This window comes from Neopelma chrysocephalum, unplaced genomic scaffold (genome assembly GCF_003984885.1).
Source record: "Neopelma chrysocephalum unplaced genomic scaffold, ASM398488v2 Primary Assembly neopelma1_97102, whole genome shotgun sequence".
Lineage (NCBI taxonomy): Eukaryota > Metazoa > Chordata > Aves > Passeriformes > Pipridae > Neopelma > Neopelma chrysocephalum.
The window spans coordinates 5,023,870-5,040,743 of NW_020925744.1; the positions used below are offsets into that span (position 1 = coordinate 5,023,870).

General features: G+C 35.8%; 1 protein-coding gene across 2 annotated transcripts in view; it reads right to left on the minus strand.

Annotated features, from left to right (window-relative positions):
* The window catches only part of NLN (neurolysin), a 41,519-nt gene that overhangs the window by 17,476 nt on the left and 7,169 nt on the right, over positions 1-16,874 (minus strand). For both annotated transcript variants that reach the window (XM_027671603.1, XM_027671602.1), the window contains 4 exons: positions 11,137-11,393; positions 8,617-8,765; positions 3,151-3,258; positions 783-885 (listed from right to left, as the gene is read on the minus strand). In XM_027671603.1, coding sequence (XP_027527404.1) covers positions 783-885; positions 3,151-3,258; positions 8,617-8,765; positions 11,137-11,365 — 589 coding nt within the window. In that variant the 5' untranslated portion in view covers positions 11,366-11,393. The remainder of the gene's footprint in view (positions 1-782; positions 886-3,150; positions 3,259-8,616; positions 8,766-11,136; positions 11,394-16,874) is intronic.

Sequence of the window (16,874 nt, forward strand, 5' to 3'; positions counted from 1 at the left end):
CGAAAAGGACAATTGTTTTCGGTGGAAGTTTGGTTATGGAATTGTTGCTTCTTCTTTTATGTTACATATATATATATTTAGTAAAGAGCTGCTATTTTCTTTTCCACACCTTTTCGACTGAAACCTCTTAATTTTGAAGTTATAATAACTCAGAGTGAGGAGTTTGGTTTTTCTCCTATCCAAACATTTTCTCCTTAGCAAACATTTCTGTCTCATTAAACTGAGACACAATTATTTGCTAAAACTTTTTCAAATTTCACCAAGCAAAATAAAATTTGGAAACGCTTGCAAGCAAATGAGAAATACATGTAAGGCTACCAGAATGACATTAAAGAATGTCATTAGAGCGTATTTTATGCCATGCCTTTCAAATAATGAATCCCCAAATTTTCTATCACATGCAATTTCTAGCTTAGTTTTTAAATTACTGAATTAGTTAAAATATATTGCAGGGCAAAAAAGCTTTTCCAATACTTACAATGAATGTAATACACAGGGAATTGCTTGGTGGTGGAGAACTGAGAAAAGGAGCAGAGTTAAGTTATGCTAAAAAAGGAGGACCAATTTGATGCAAGGCAAACACTTCAGGAAGCAAAAATCTATGCAGACATTATGAAAATCTGCAAAGGATAACACCAAACTGACGCTGGGGAAGGATTAAAAAGGAAACAGAGAAGACTGGAAAACAGTCAGAATTTCCCTTGATCTTACCATCACTCATGGGGCCAAAACCAGCTACTCAAGTAAAACTGGAAGTTGAAGAAAGCAAGCATACCACTTACCAAGTTCTTCCCTAGGAAATACAAGAAATGTGTTCTCCTCATTCAGGTTTTTGTTAAAGTCTATACACAGCTCATTCAATTTTTTCTTCATTGTCTTTATTTCCTGCATTGGGTATAAACTGAACTTAGTGGAAAAACAAAAATCAAAGTTGGTAATTTCTATCCTCCACATGAATAGTATTTCACTTTTTCCAGCTAGGCTTTCTACTAGCTGGCAGTAAATACCAACAGTGAGCAAACAACACACTGCAGGTAGCATCATACTTCACTCTCCATCAGCCTCCCTTTTATGTTTCTTTTGACCCTTAGCAATATTGTTGCCAAGGAACCCTGGGTCGGGGCTATCACTCCGACATTCCAAACTCAACCCAGAGGGGACTGGACAGATTAAACTGAATGGTTTTATGTTCTAACATTCCATTATTTTCTTTTATTTGAAAAGCTAAATTACTATTTTAAGTGTAAAAATATCCACAAAAATAATTGAGAATGAAGGGAGTAAAAATGCATTCAACCTACTGAAAAACACTGCTTTGGAATTGTACAGGTATGGTATGACAAAAAGAACAGAATACCCCCCCAGCACAAGAACACTCCAAAACCATTTTTAAAATCCGGATATTCATCCATCTGAAACATTTTCTAATATATCTCATAACAAATTTCCATACCTTACAGTCAAGTTCAAATAAACACAGTAGTTGCCAGTAGGAGAACGCATACACAAAAAAACCCCAAACCACCTTGCCAAAGACTCCCATCAGCCAATTTTTTCACCTAAATATAATTCAACTATTGTCTCCTAAAGAATTTCAAAATATCTTTAGAGGTATCAGTCACCCTTAAACTATGAAAATACACACAAAACTGTTTTCACTAACTGAAAGATGTGGATGAAGAATGATTATTTTCTACAAAGAGTAAAGTCTACTCAAGAGTCAGAAATAAAGGTTGTTACATATATACGACTCAGAATTTAAAGAGAATTGTGTTGGCATCTGTAGAAGGCTAGAAGATAAGGGGCCTATGGGTATGTTTGAAATACCGATACCAAGATAGCCATGGAGCCAACCAAGGACTGTTAGTAAGAACAGCCAAGGACTTTTGTTAATAACATACTGTGAAAAAGAACAAGATGTGGCTGCAGAAGGGGCCATATAGAATAAGGGCAGCCCTGTTCTGAGACAAACATCCTTGTTCTATCTCCTGAAGATAAGCACAACACAGTACAGCAGAGGCACAGAAACGAGGTGGAGAAGTGGGCATGGACTGTAGCAGTAGGAGGATCAAGACCACCTCAGACCTCCAATGCCTTACCCATTTCCAGAAATGTCCAGAAGAACGGACTAATTCATTCAGAAAGCGCAAAATTTATCTCCAGGGCACGGGAAACTTATCTATACAAAGTACGCCCACGAAGCTCCAGGACCCTGGACACCTTGTCAGTTGAATTGTTGCTGGAGCCCAGATTAGTGATCTCATTCTCCCTTTCTCCTTTATCTTTCCCCTTCTTTAATTCATCTCTCTCTGTGTCTTTTCCCTTTCACTCTACCCCTTTATCCAAAACCCACTGCCATATGCTTATACTAGGGGGTCAGGGACTAATACCAATTTCCAAGCCAAGTCTGTAATTTACTAATAAAACTTTGTAAGCTTTTGTGGACTCTCTGATTTTGTCATTCCCTTCAACCACAAGCATCTACAAGTCTTGAGTGCTCCCTTCTCCTTAAGGATGGGATGCCATAGCATCTCAGATGCTGTCAATTTTACTTCATGATTTTTGGAAGTGACAATTTCTTTCATATGCATGAGTAAATCCTCTCTTAATGGAGTCAGAGTTCTCAGAGTCACTTGTTTCTTCCCTTTAACCTACTTCGATTTTTTTTCAGGCGAAATGCTAAAATCGTGGATACATTTTACTACAGTGGTCAATAAATGAAATTAAAATAGCTGTCTTTGCAGCAGTTATACATATTTCTGAACGGAAGTGCAGATTAACTTGTAACATTTTTTGAGAGGTCTCTTTGCTAGGAATCTTATTTAGGCATTCTCTGTAATCAGAATATATAACAAAACTCTTCCAGCTAGGCTTCTTTTACTCTCAAAGGCTAAGATGTGATGCATACCACATCTATCCACTGAGTACTACGAGTGTCTAGCAGATTAAAAACCTTAACATTTAAACACCTTAAAGTGACTGAAGTTTAAAGGATGGATCTGGAACTAAAAACAGTTAAGATCAGAGCAGTAATTCAGCAGGTCCAAAAGCATGAAGTTCAAATACACGCTTAGTACAGCTAACCAATCATAATTTTATCCCTTCAACAGTTTATAACCTTTGCTTTATAAACAAATGGTCCATATTTACATTCTGTACTTCTTTAGGAAGATGGAGTCCATTTCTTTTTCCCACTTGGACCAATTTCTCTAGATATCGCTTTGTTTCAAGCTTTACATTTTCAAGATTGAAGTTTTGCTGAAATGACAGAATACTTGAATTAACACAGTGTAAGAAACATAACAAACATTAGAAGGGTCTGAACAGAATTGTTCTTTAGAGCACTGTCATAGTGAAAAAGGAATATGCCTGATTTTAGTGTGAAGGACTTCCCAAAAACAGTTACCTTACACAATAGTATTCTTATATCAAGGCAGAATAGTTTTAAAGTTGGGGTTTTTTTTACCGAGTAACTCAGCACATTTACATGCTGTCATCATGGCAAGCCCTTTTAGTTTTCACTCCAGTGCACTTCAGCTTTTTCTGTAGGGATAGCTTTCTTATACACACTTCAAGAAAATCAGTGGTAGAAGGTAATACTGTACCTTATAAGTCAGAGGGATTGAAAAAATTCCCAAACGATTAGATGTGTCACTGAAGGTTACCAGATGGCATAATATTTGAGCATATACATCTTTTTTTTCAGAAACAATCAAGCAGTGACAACAAATAAACAGAATCACAGAATATTCTGAGCTGGACGGGACCCACAAGGATCATCAAGTCCAAACCTTAAGTGAATGGCCCATATAGAAATCAAACCTGCAACCTTGGTGGTGTTAGCACAATGTTTTAACCAACTGAGCTAAAAACAATATTTCTATGTTATGCCATTAAAAAGACTCTCGAATCACCATTTCTTAAAGCATCAACAATAAGAGACAGGACAGTGTTTGCAACAGAACATGGATTGGTCCTGTGCAAGTCTTCCTTCAAACTGACTACAGCATAACTGTTTAACTCAGAAACTTGCTATTTTGTTCTAAATTGAAAATAATGGTGTACACCTTTTAATTTTATCTTCCCTTATCCAAAAGGAACATTAAAAAAGTTATTAACTTGGTAGAAAGGACATATTGTATTTAAGTTCACGTTCAAATATGAAGCTGTTGGAATTAGCTATGACTTGTCTTAACAACCTCTCATCAGTTTACCTACATACAAATTAATGCTTGACTAGCATCTCTAAAAAGTACGGATGTTGAAACATGCAAATTTTATGAATGAGTCACACAATTGTGTAGAACTGTCAATTAATGACTTGTCAGTACAGAATACCTCACTTCCTTAAATAGAAAAATTGACAGGAACGTAGTTGTATTCCAAAAAAAAAAAAAAGTACAAATAAGAACTCCAAAACAGATTTTTCTGTCATTTAAAAATAATCTACACAATAACAGAAACAATATCTACTCCTGCCAGTGCTCTGCACATAAAATTAGAAAATTTGTGGAAATTGGTTTCTAGAACCATGAAAGAGTTTAGAATAGTTCAGTTTTGTTTTTACTCTGCACCTAAAACTCTAATGCATATACCAGTAGTCTACATGCAAGAACTTATAAGTCTGGTGAAACAAAATGACAGTTACTTCACTTTGTGATAAACTAACTTTTCTAAAGCAATAGGCAGGCTTAACTTAGTTTACTTACTGTCACAGGAATGATGAATATTTTTTTCTTTTTTATATTATGTGTTTACAGGTAATTTTTATAAGAATCCATATTTTCATGGAAGGATGATCCTACTACTATAGGTCACCACACAGCTAAAGTCAACAACGATTCAACCAGGTGATTGCATGGAGTACCCCTCACTAGACCTATGATTTTTTTGCACCTAGCACCTAGATGTCACTTCTGTTTGTTTGTTTTTAAATAAAAGGATGTAAATGGTAGAAATCTCTTTTTGGGAGGAAAGTAACTAAAGAAAATCATGACCTCTGTCCTCTCCAACTCAAACCTCACATCTCCATTCTCATTCCCAGTAAATGTGTAAGGCAAGTCAGATAGCATATTTCATAACACAAAGATAAAAAAAATGTTATTGCCCTACTCCTGCAACACTAGAGTCTCCTGTTGTGTTTCTGGCAAATAACACTCTTATGAAATTCTGCTGCTTCACAAAGATCTTCATGGTACCAAAAGCACTACATCTAGGACTGTCAATGCTGTAATACTCAGTACAAAAATAATTGTAACAATCAAAATTAAATTCACATATTGTTTTTCCACTGGACAACCCACAATTCCAGGGTTCTTTTTTCTGACCTCAGACTAAGTGTGATAGAAATAGCACAACTTCAATATGACAGAAGTGAAAAATGCAGACATTGCCACTATATTAACATTTATATTGGGCTAACTGTGCTGCAAGACTCAAAAATAGAAAGGCCGAGGAAAAAAAATTAAGTATGCTAAACTCTACAAAAAGCCATTGCTTTTATTACTGTAACCGTTTAGGACAGAGGATTGTGAAAAGTCTCACTGAGCTATTTAGGCACTGCTGGATCTCCCAGTCCTTCCATTGGGCCTATGGAACTGTCATGCTCCTGAAAATTTCCTAGGCCCAAATCCAGCAAAGATTTTAGGTGGAAGAAGGGAATTCACAAACACTAATTTTAAGCCCTTAAAGCCAGTGAATACTGGCTCCTTCTAAAGCTAAGACAGACAAAGATTCTTTTGGGCAAAAAGAATCTTCATCTTTCTCTTGACGACTGTACATTTCTCCATACACTTCAACACTAATTAGCCTTTGTGAAGTTTATCTGCATCACAGATATGCTTAAGGTAAGAATGATACACGTTCAAAAAGACGTCTCAGGTCTCTATGGATAAGCAAGCCTATAAACCTTCACAAGCACAGGAACCAAGGGTGCTCTGGGGCCATCTCTGAACTTTGGTCTGATCAAGATGGTCCTCATCACCTGGATTTTCTCTGATGAACAATTTCCACAAGAGAAATACTAATTTTGAGTATGCTACACACATGAAAGGTTGGAACTTTCCAGAAGTTTTAGAATTGTCATGTTTGATGATTTTATATACCATTTCATACTTCTTTTGGACAACCATGCTACCTTTTTCCAGGAAGAAATCTTCAGGCAGAGTAAGAAACAAAACCTGCCTGGAATTCCATGAACAAAGCCTACAGCAGCTGTTTACAACAGGCTGTTTCCTGAGGGCATGTGGGTGGAGAAGACTGGCAACATTCTTAAGCATGCCTCTGCTAGTCAGCATGTGCAGATATCAGGAGTAATAAAATTTAAAATGATACTTTCACTACTAAATTCACTTTTACTCCAAGTTTCAAACCTCAAAATTAAAGTTTTCCAGCTAATAAGATCTGAAGCATATTCAACAACATAATTTTATGCAGGAATTTTTCCCCCTAATGTATCAGGAAAAGAAAGAGACTGCATTATTTTAATATTTTCTCAAAATAAATACAAACCCCTCAATCATTTTTCCTCGATCAATAGTTCTTAAATAAAGCATAATCTAGAAAGAATACTAAACAGTTGTTAGCTTGCAAAAGTTTAGTCCTCATTAAGGGGAGCAAAAACATTCAGGATATCACTGTGATCAAGCAGATTTACTAGTCTCCTAGTGGAGTGTGTTATAAAGAACAGGGAAGTGTGAGGGCCCTCATTCTCCTCATCTCATTTTAATCTGGCCACGGTGCAGGACTGAATTCATCTACCTGAACTATTAAATCCCCAGTAAAGCCATGAAAAACCTGATTTCATGAAAATGTTTTACTGCCTTATTTGAACTGATAAATTAATTTCAGCAGAAGTCTGAAGTCTGTTTTTGGAAGTTCTTTTTTATGTGTTTTTTTAATGTGTTCCTGGAGCCTGACTTTTTAACTAGGAGATTCTAATAGGAGAAGGCATTAGAAATTCAGCAAAAATTAACAAAAATGTATGATTTGGAAATAGCAAGATTTCACCAGTCTGGCATTATTGGCAATTTCACAGTTGTGCTACGGCAAAACTGCTACCACTTTAACAGTTATTATGAAGCTGATTTACGCTCAGAGGTTGCATCTCTGGAAAACTAATACTAAAACATGCTTGCATGCTGCAGTTAAGCCAAGAAAAATATCTAAAAATACCGAATGGAGATTTAAGCAACAATTCTAACTGTTATAAAGGCCAAATATTGCTGCAAAGGTAAATGACAAGAAAACCAAATGAAAGAGTTAAAAAATTTTAAGAAAGTAGTAGTAGCAAGTAACAGTAATCATTTTTCACTAACTACTGTCAGATATCCTTGTAAATTAAAAATAGATAGATTCAGGGATATCGCAGATCTGCCTTAAATGTACTTGCATATATTATACTGGATGTTGGGGAAAACCACAGCAAATAATAAATACATATCAAACCATTTAATTACTAGCCACAGAGCAGAGGAAGAAGAAAAAGTCAACATAAAGCACTATCTGCCAACACACAACTGAATGGGGCTATTATATAACTGTACAAACATAAACAATACCCAGCTAGAGGAGAACATTTGAAAGCTTCCCTGGAAAACACAACAAAAGAAGACAATGGTATTGGAAGGCACTTTAATAAGGCGCTGCAAGCATTATTCTGGTTCTCAGTCAAACTGCAAAAAGCACAAACAATGACTCCAAGAAGTAGGGGCTCCAGTATCTTATTAGCATTATAAGAAGGTTAAAAATTAGTGGGTTTAGAAAGGGAAGATTCACATGTAAACAATAGGAAAAAAAATATTTTAGTTTTCATATTTGATAGCTTCCTTGTATTATCCTTAAATCAGACTTTTGGAAAATTATTACTAAATGTCACTAGACATATTTGAACAAAATCAAATTCTTCCCATTTGAGCTACAAAATAATTAGTACAAATGAAGAATACAAGATACCTAAGGATGCTCAATTAGAAGGGAAGCTAAACAGAAAAACAAAAGGGATAGAAACCAGTTCAACAGGAAAAGCATTTTTTGGCATAGTTTTATTTTGTGGTCAAAGCAACTGATGAGCAAAAGTATGCAGTGTAGCTGTCTATAATGAGCAGGTCAAAAGAGGTAATTTCAGAGGTCACTCCAAGTTATATGTTCTCAATAATCTTCATAACTTAAAACAACTTCTAAATTTAAAATTCTTAACTATTTCAATACAGTGTAATTTTGGACACAAATTGAAAAACAGTTTAAGCCAATGTAAATACAGTGCTATATTGCCTCTTCCTTCCCTCTTCAAATGAGTTCAGGGAGCTCAGCCAAAAGAAAACAAAAAATGCTTCTCCTGATAGGTTTCTTTCTGTTAGTTTAGCTTCCAGCTTAACCAGCTCATTGGAAGACTAAAGTCAAAATGGAGAAAAGGATACAGAGACCTAGATATGGCCTGCAAAGAGTGGAAGCACCAAGGTACATTGTTTTCTGTTGTATAGCTGTGCCCCACTGGAAAGATTCGATTGGCATAGACAGAGAGGAAACACAGAGTGATTTTGAAAAGCACTGTGTATAAGAACAAATTTTAGATCATTTAGATACATAACAAGTTATGCAGACATCACCATGATTTACCTGTAAATAAACAATCTTCTGAAACACATCTTCTCTCATGCTCATCTCCACGTCGAAATTAGAAAGCTTTTTGTCAGCTTCTGTACTTGCTAAGCGTACCTCTTTGTCAGGTGAAATGTGCTGAGGAAAATCCAACATGCTTCTTTCCACTGTTTAAATAAGAAGCAATGAACACAGAAAGCTAGACATGCCTTAAGGATAAGGAACTTTCCCCCTTCTGACATTTACGGAAGACATAAGAAACAAATATCCAAAGCAACTTGACACTTCAGATCAGGCTTGAAGTTATTACATATAAAGTAAAAATGAACAGGCAAAAGGACAAAACCACACACCATAGTAAAAAATAAACACATTACCCAAGCCTAATTATCTCATTGTCTTCTACAAAATCAACTGAAAGGTGTATAAATTTGATACAAATACTTCATGTAAGTGAAAACTGACGTTGTTTCATAGCTGGCACAGGTGCTTCCACGTTAGCACTTAAAGTGAAAAGCTCTGAATCTTTCAAAGATGCCCATCTGTCCTGAAGTTATTTTTATATTGTTATGAGCTCAGTGTCAAATCCCCATGTACTGTACTCTTCTGTGTTTAAGGTAAACACAGAAGATACTATGTATTCTGAACTTTTAGAAATTAGAAGCTGAGTAATATTACTTTTTTAGAATATATTTTAAGTAAATCCTTGCTTATTAAAGGAATATTACATCTTATAATGAGATTGAATAGAAATCCTGAAGTAGAAATCAATTCACTTAATTAAAAATCAGTTATAATGTCTCTACCCTTTACCTCTCCAAAACGACATTTTAGAGTAACAACATTTTAGCAACACTATTTTAGCCTGATTTAAAGCTTTGTAATTTTACGTAATGTGCAGTGGTTTTATCAAGTCCTGAGATAATCTCAGCCCTTCAGAAACCTTTGGAATGCCAACATGGGCATATGGTTCTTCTTGAAGTCCATAGGAAACTCTCCCCTCCACATCCTGCCCTCATGCCAAAATGTTTAAAAATTATAAGGTGAGTTTAGGCAGTTTCCAACTGACTTGTAAGGCCTGTTGTCACCTCTGGTTTTTGAGATAATAATTTCCAATTACTAGGGCAGGCCCTTCATGTGGAAGGAACACACTGGATTTAAATTCTAAGGTTCTAATGGAAGTCTTGCTGTGGTAATACTTATTATAAGCCATGGGCTGTTTCACAGTAAGTCATGATAATGTCACATACAGCTTTGAAGATTAGCATTAAAAGCTTAAATGTGACCCATTACGGCAATAGCATGTAGTGAAAAAAGTATATTTTGGATCGACTCATAGTGGCTATGCTGAGAAGCTGATAGCCATTATTTTCCACGTCAAATAAGTTTCTCCTTCTAATTTAAATTAAAGAAGAGAGTTTTATGCCTTGGTGAAAAGACTTACAAAAATTATACCAAATACATTGGTACAATTAAAACTGAATCTGGCAGGAATGTTTGAATGAAGATTACTCAGCCTTTCTGCCAGCATAAATTCCAGCCAGTTCACTGTATGCGCCTTAACTGCAATTTTAAGTAATGTGAAAGCCAGACTAATATTACAGTACAATAATTTGAGCTGCAGGTTGATCTTATTTGCTAGGTAAAGCTTTTCCTCCAAGCCAAGGTTGCTGTTTTCAGCACTTCTGTGGCTAGATTTTTTAGAGCATTTAAAAGAACTTGACATTTATTACACTGACTGCTTTGTAAGTAATGCAGCCACCATCTGACAGGTTTTTCAAAACAAAGCCACTCAAGACAGGGTTCGTATTTTTCCCACTCCTCTGACTGAAAGTTATTAACAAATTACCTGAATAACCTGTTTTGACCATCAAACTCCATCCATACACTGACATGTCTGGATAACTCAGAACAATCTAGATGTGAGCACATGACAAACCTCTCCCCAGATTCTACAAGGTCTTGCAAGCCATAATACAAAGGTAAGCAAGCAAGTAAAGCAGTCTCCTTTCAATAATGCATTCAAAAATTCCTTCATTCTCAGCCATCACATTTTCTTCACTAGCAGTTTACCAACCTTTCTATTGCTCCATTTGACTCGCTTGTCTCAGATTCTGCAGTGTCTGAAAAAATGCACTGCTTACCAGGTTTAATGTATTACACATACCAAAGACACTGCACACTGTCCCCTGCAGAAAGTTGGAAAAGGAAATGTAACTGTTTGGAGCATCATATGCAAAAAGAAATCAGGGGACCAATGCAGTTCTCTGCATGTGTCAAAGACATCAACAGCACAACTTAGTCAATTCTTGTTTTTATCTCTAGAATAAAGGAGTAGAACTTTGTAGCTGATCATGTTACATATTACTGAGAGGTCCTGAAAGATCATTATGACCAGAGGACTCTTGACAGGCGTCTACACATTCTACACAATAACAGTAGGGATCAAAATTGTAAGCAATTACTATTTTTTCTCAATGTTTCTTTACGCACAGATGGAATGCCCCATGGAAAGAATCACAAAAAATATACACTAACCTGCATATTCCACTTCTATGTCTGCCAAAGCCCGTACAGTATTTGCATGTGTTACTTCTTCGATATCAAGCATCCCAACTCTGTCATAGACATGCTTTGTCTTCCTGATAAGTTCTTCTGTTCTTGTTCTAATTTCCTCTGGTGACAGGTCCCATCTCAAAAGGTTTCGGCCTGATGCTATGTATGAAGAAGCCTTAAGCTGGCTAGTAATTTCTGTTCCTAATGTCATCCTCAACACAAGCAGTGGCCCAATGGACCTGGAAGTATAAAATTCACCTTTGCATAGCAAGGTTCTAGTTCAAGAGATAGTGTACAGTAAACATTAAAAAACCCAGCATCAGCATATTTTTAGAAGCAAGAACAAAGTCCTTTTTAGAGCCATAGCTTGTCCAGCAAGCTGTTACTTTTATGAATTAAGTCTAATTTTAAATAAATCTGCCTTCTATCTTTTTCATTTAGGGTATGACTAAGTGCAAACAGGGACAAAAACTTTGCTATTGACAAAACCATACAGATTAAGCTACTATTCACCCTTCTAAGAAAAACAGAATTGCAGTTACTGAAACTTCACAGATAGTATTTGTATTTTTGAAGGAATAAAACCCACATATTGATTTGTAGATGATGAAGAACAAGACTGCAAAGATGCACAACATAAGACATAAAACATATCACTTGATCATGTTCATTATGGCAAATAATTTTACATTTATACAGGATGTCTGCGACATAATCAACATGGGAGGAAAACTTCTAGTTGTTACTCACTTGCAAATGTATTCCTTTAATTGTTGTGGATTTTAAATAGATGGTTTCACTCTTTTGCCAGAAGAGGTATATACGTTTACTGCTTATTGGAATTTATGCACTATTAAACCTGATTATATAAATCAACTGTATTTCAGCTTTAGCTAGGAGAAAGATTTACATATGCAACCAATCTTAGTGTGCTAGGCAATCAATGGCTGCCTTTTCACTAATCTTTTTGACAGTATTAAAAAAGCGACTTGCAGCAACGAATCTAAACGTGTTAAGAAGAAACTGGCTTCAGAAATACAGGCTTCTACCTTTCCACTGCAACAAACCAACACTCAACTTGGTTGTACAAAGGAGAAGGATATAGCATCAGGCAACTGACTGAAGCAGGGCTAATAGAAACCCACATAGCCAACAAGGTGTCCACCCAGTGACTACATCAGTAGCTCAGTTATATATGAAGTAGTTGTTGAGGAAGATAATAATTTGATGACAATTAAAAGACAGCCTGCATTCAAGGAGTAAAACTTGCTGCAGTGTTTACTATTACAGGAAGATCACAGGAACATCACATGAGAATCTCTGCCTGTCAGAGACTTACTATCTGTCTTCCTATTTCAGCCACATAATTAAAAAAAAAAATCTTATGTTGTTATGTAATATTGATAACTTAAAATTTTCAGCGATAACTAAAGAAATACACAGAGAGCTTGCTACAAAAAGAGATGCTTAATTAACACTGTTTTTACATTAAGTAACTTTTTCTCTTAATGCTAGCCACTGTATCTGTATTGATTTTATTGTAAAACCTGACTGGTATGTCCTTAAGTGCATGAACAGGTTCTGGCATACAGTGCAGAGAGCAAGAAGGACAGGCAATTTTTGACTAAAGGAATAACAAAGCAGAAGAGTGAAATGCCAACAAACTAAAACGGGTTGCACACATGGGGTTGCACACATGTCTGAAGGGAAGACACTTTGTTAAAAAAGGGAATTTCTGTAGAAATAGCTTAGCCAAAATTATTTTTATGCAAGACAAAACCAAAAGACAACATTTCTATCTACACTTTAAGTTGAAATTTTATTTTCCTTTTTACCACAGATTCTTCAAATCCTCCCATAGCAATGCAGGCAAGTTGTTTACTCTTCCCTTCTACTGGCATAGAGAAACATCAATGTCCAGAAATATTGATGATTTCACTTAGAAAGTGAAGTCTGAACACAGAACATTTGTTCCACCTCTGTTCCTTCTCTCTGATACCAACTGACTTCTGGCATTAATGCCTTAGTAGCTTCTCCACTGGATTACTGAAACTTGGAATCTCAGAAGTCTACGATAAATGAAGCTGCTCTCATGAAAGCAAAAGGTTAAGTATTAGCATTCTCAGAACGCATTAGTTTCCCATCTCCAAAACCCACTGAACTCTACCTTAAATCTACAAATCCATTAAAGAACACTACTTCATTAAGCCACAAACAGAATCCCACTGGACTGCCCTATGTCTAGTTTTTCACAGATTGCTAGCACAGCTCTAGTACAGCCTCTTGGAAGCTGAAGGAGAACCTCCTCAAAAATAGGTTCAAGGCTCTGAACTCTATCCCACATCACTCACCCCAAAGAACATCAGGAAAAATACACAGTGTTCTGAATTAAGATCCAAATAAAAGAGTCAAAGGAAAACAACAGCCTGAACAACACAAAAGTATGTTAAAGAGCAGGATATTAAACAAATGCTCTTTTTTAAAGGGAACCTACGGCTTTCTGTCATTCAGTATCTTCACCTAGATGCATAGAAAACAGAGCCCTGTCAATGACCAATTACATATTATCAAAACCAAACACTATAACAGGCACAGGACCAACAGATTACATTCACTGCAGCCTGTCCAACAAGATTCATTAATAATTAAAGTTGGACTGAGTTCATAAACTTGAATGCAGGGTCCCTAAATACTGCACAGCACTATTTTTAAATTTGACTTAAAATTGATTTTTTCAGTGTATTGTCTAGTTGCATTGAGACATACACATATAAATTTGACAGCTGTATAAATTATCACCATAAATCCCAACAAGTTGTTGTCTGCCTGTTGGAAACAGGAAAACACAGACCAGCCCAGTTTCAAAATGCCAATACCTTGTCTCCTGCTGATAGAAAGAAGCAGTTATTTATGTATATTATTTTTAATAATAATAGGCAGTACAAACTCAGAAAGACCTCCAAGTTTTTCTAACGGACCAAATGACAATGGGCCTTCAAAAACTGTAACATAACATCTCATATAACACCAGTCACTACATGTCATTCTTCAAATAACCATTTACACACATGTTGCTACTGGCTACCAGTCAATCAGATGTCCTTGTACTAAAGACCAAATTAACTGACATCAGATTAATGGAAACAGTGTGCAAGTAAATATATATGCACAGGTGAAATCTTGGCCATTTCTTTCACGGCTTAGTATTTTGAATTATTTATCCATATAAAACTATAAAGAAATAAATTCCCAAAACTCCATGTACCATACTGCAATAAAATTGATAATTTACTAACTTTACCTTATTGTTCAAGAAAGAAACAAAGAAACAATGCCAAGATTAAATACTATAAATGGACTACAAAGAAACAAGAAAGAAGAGTATAACTATAGTAGTAGGATGTTCAAAAATGCTCTGCAGTTACATTTGTCACATTATTAGAGAGAAAATACTAAATTGTATCACTGAGGGCATCTTTAACTTCCCAGATATAAACTGGAAAATAAATTCTATTAATAATGGTAGGAATCAGATGGTTTTCTTCAAATACGGAATGAAGAAGATGGAATTATTATTTTAGGCTTGCTTTTGGTAAACAGCAGCAACATTAAGGGAAGAGTCAACTACTCCTTAGACTGAGCAACCAGAAGTTGATTCAGTTTAAATTAGATGGAAGGATGTGTGCCTTGCATTGACTGCTGATAATGCCTGAACTGTCAAGTTCAAACTGTTTCAGCTATCATGCTCAATTTTCTGTGGTGCAGTGTGGAGCACTAGATAGATGTAAACAAGCCTGGGTTAAGGATAAGGTTCATGTCCAGCAACAGTATTGCCTTAGGACATTCTTCTGTCAGTGTTCCACCCTCTGTTGCTTATTTGTGTCCCTGTACACCACTCTGTCAATGGCAGCAGCATAACTGTTGTTAGGGTCGTACTTTGAAAAGATTCAGGACAGCATACAGGTGAAAATAGAGCGGACCAAAAAAATTCAGGGGGGACAGCTTTTTTTCAGCTAATCAGTCCCATCACCTATTTGATGTATGACTTTGAAACAGCTATATTGGCCTAAATGAAAGCTAAAAAGTGTCAGTAGCCACTTAAGCCTGCACTACTGCTAGAAGCACATATGAAATGCATGAACTTAGTCTAGCAAAAAGAGTCTCCAGATGATTGCTCTCATTAAGCATATACGATGTAAATGTCCAGAAGTTTAAAGAGCTATTGATGCTAAAAGGCAATACTGACATAAGAACAAATTAGAACAAAATTGGTCTAGAATACATGTAAGCTGGAATTGCAAAACATTTGTAAGCATCAGGGCAGTGAGATTCTGAAACAGATGCCCAATAAGCACCAGCAAGTGAAAACACCTCTATTTATAACATGGTGCTTGACCAATTAATAAAATGCATAATGTTACTTGGTTACTTAAGATAGCATGGGACTAGATCATCCCAAATGCCCTTCCAGTCCCTATGTTCCTGTGAGGTCCTTCAAAATTATTGCATCTTTATTTATATTGCATTTTTATAATAAATATCTAACTGGCCTCTGTTTGCCACCTGCACTGGCCTTTTTCTGAGATGAGTACTATGGCATCTAATAATGTCACTGGAACGACATACAGGGCAGACTATATATTATGCATTTGCATATATATATTATGCATTTGTCCACTGCTTCATCCATTTATGACAACATCGGGAAGAAAGGCACACAAAGTTTAGTTTGGACTTTCAGCTAAAACAAAGAGTATAATAGAGGCAGCTGTTTTCACAAATTATGGTATTAATCTGCCAATCCCAAAAGCAGTAAGAATGGTAATTTTTACAAAAGCATAGTAAGTTGAATAACACTGAAAAGCTTAGTAGCTACTTCTAAAAGAGGTTTTTAAAGAACAAAGCAAAGCCTCTAAGTTACAGACTGCAATCTGCAGAATGTCAGGTAATTTCTTTTACCAACAAATCTACAATTTGATTACTTGATGCCTCTGGAAAACATAAATTTGATTTGATTTTAGAAAGGGGAAGAACATTTAAAATAATCTATTGAAGCAATACAAACAATGCAATTGAATTTACAGAATTTTTAACTTGTGCAGAATCTTAAATATATTAAACATTTATGTAAGTCTGGTTTTGCTTACAAACATTTTCCGTGACTGAAATATGCCAAGCAAGCTTTTTTTGGCATGTTCCATTAACACTACTAAAATAAAACACAAAAGCCACGATCTGTGAAGAAGCATGAGCGAGGGGTAGCACCAGTTTTAAAAAATACAAACACAGAAACCTGCAAGCTTGTCCACAACATACTCCTACTAATGATAATCACTGTATAATATGGTCAAGATTAAGCCTGCTGTCTCATCTAACCAATGGACATCCAAGACTCTGTAATGGCACTTTCAGTTTTCAAATTAATCTTCACCTGAACAGTATCAGTTACAATAACAAATATAATTTTACAGAGTAAAGTGAACAAATGAACAAACATATTTCTGAGAAAAATATATATAGACAAATTTATTGTACTTGCAAACAGATGTGACAGTTCCATGTAGCCAGACAAAAATCAGAGTATATCGGTCTCATGTAGGATGGAAAACTATATTCTCTGCTGACAAAACACCTGAGACAACAGCTTCAGAAATTAGGTGGGAGCCAAGATTGTAATAAGAAAAGAGAGAGAGAGAGAGAGAGAGAGAGAGAGAGAGAGA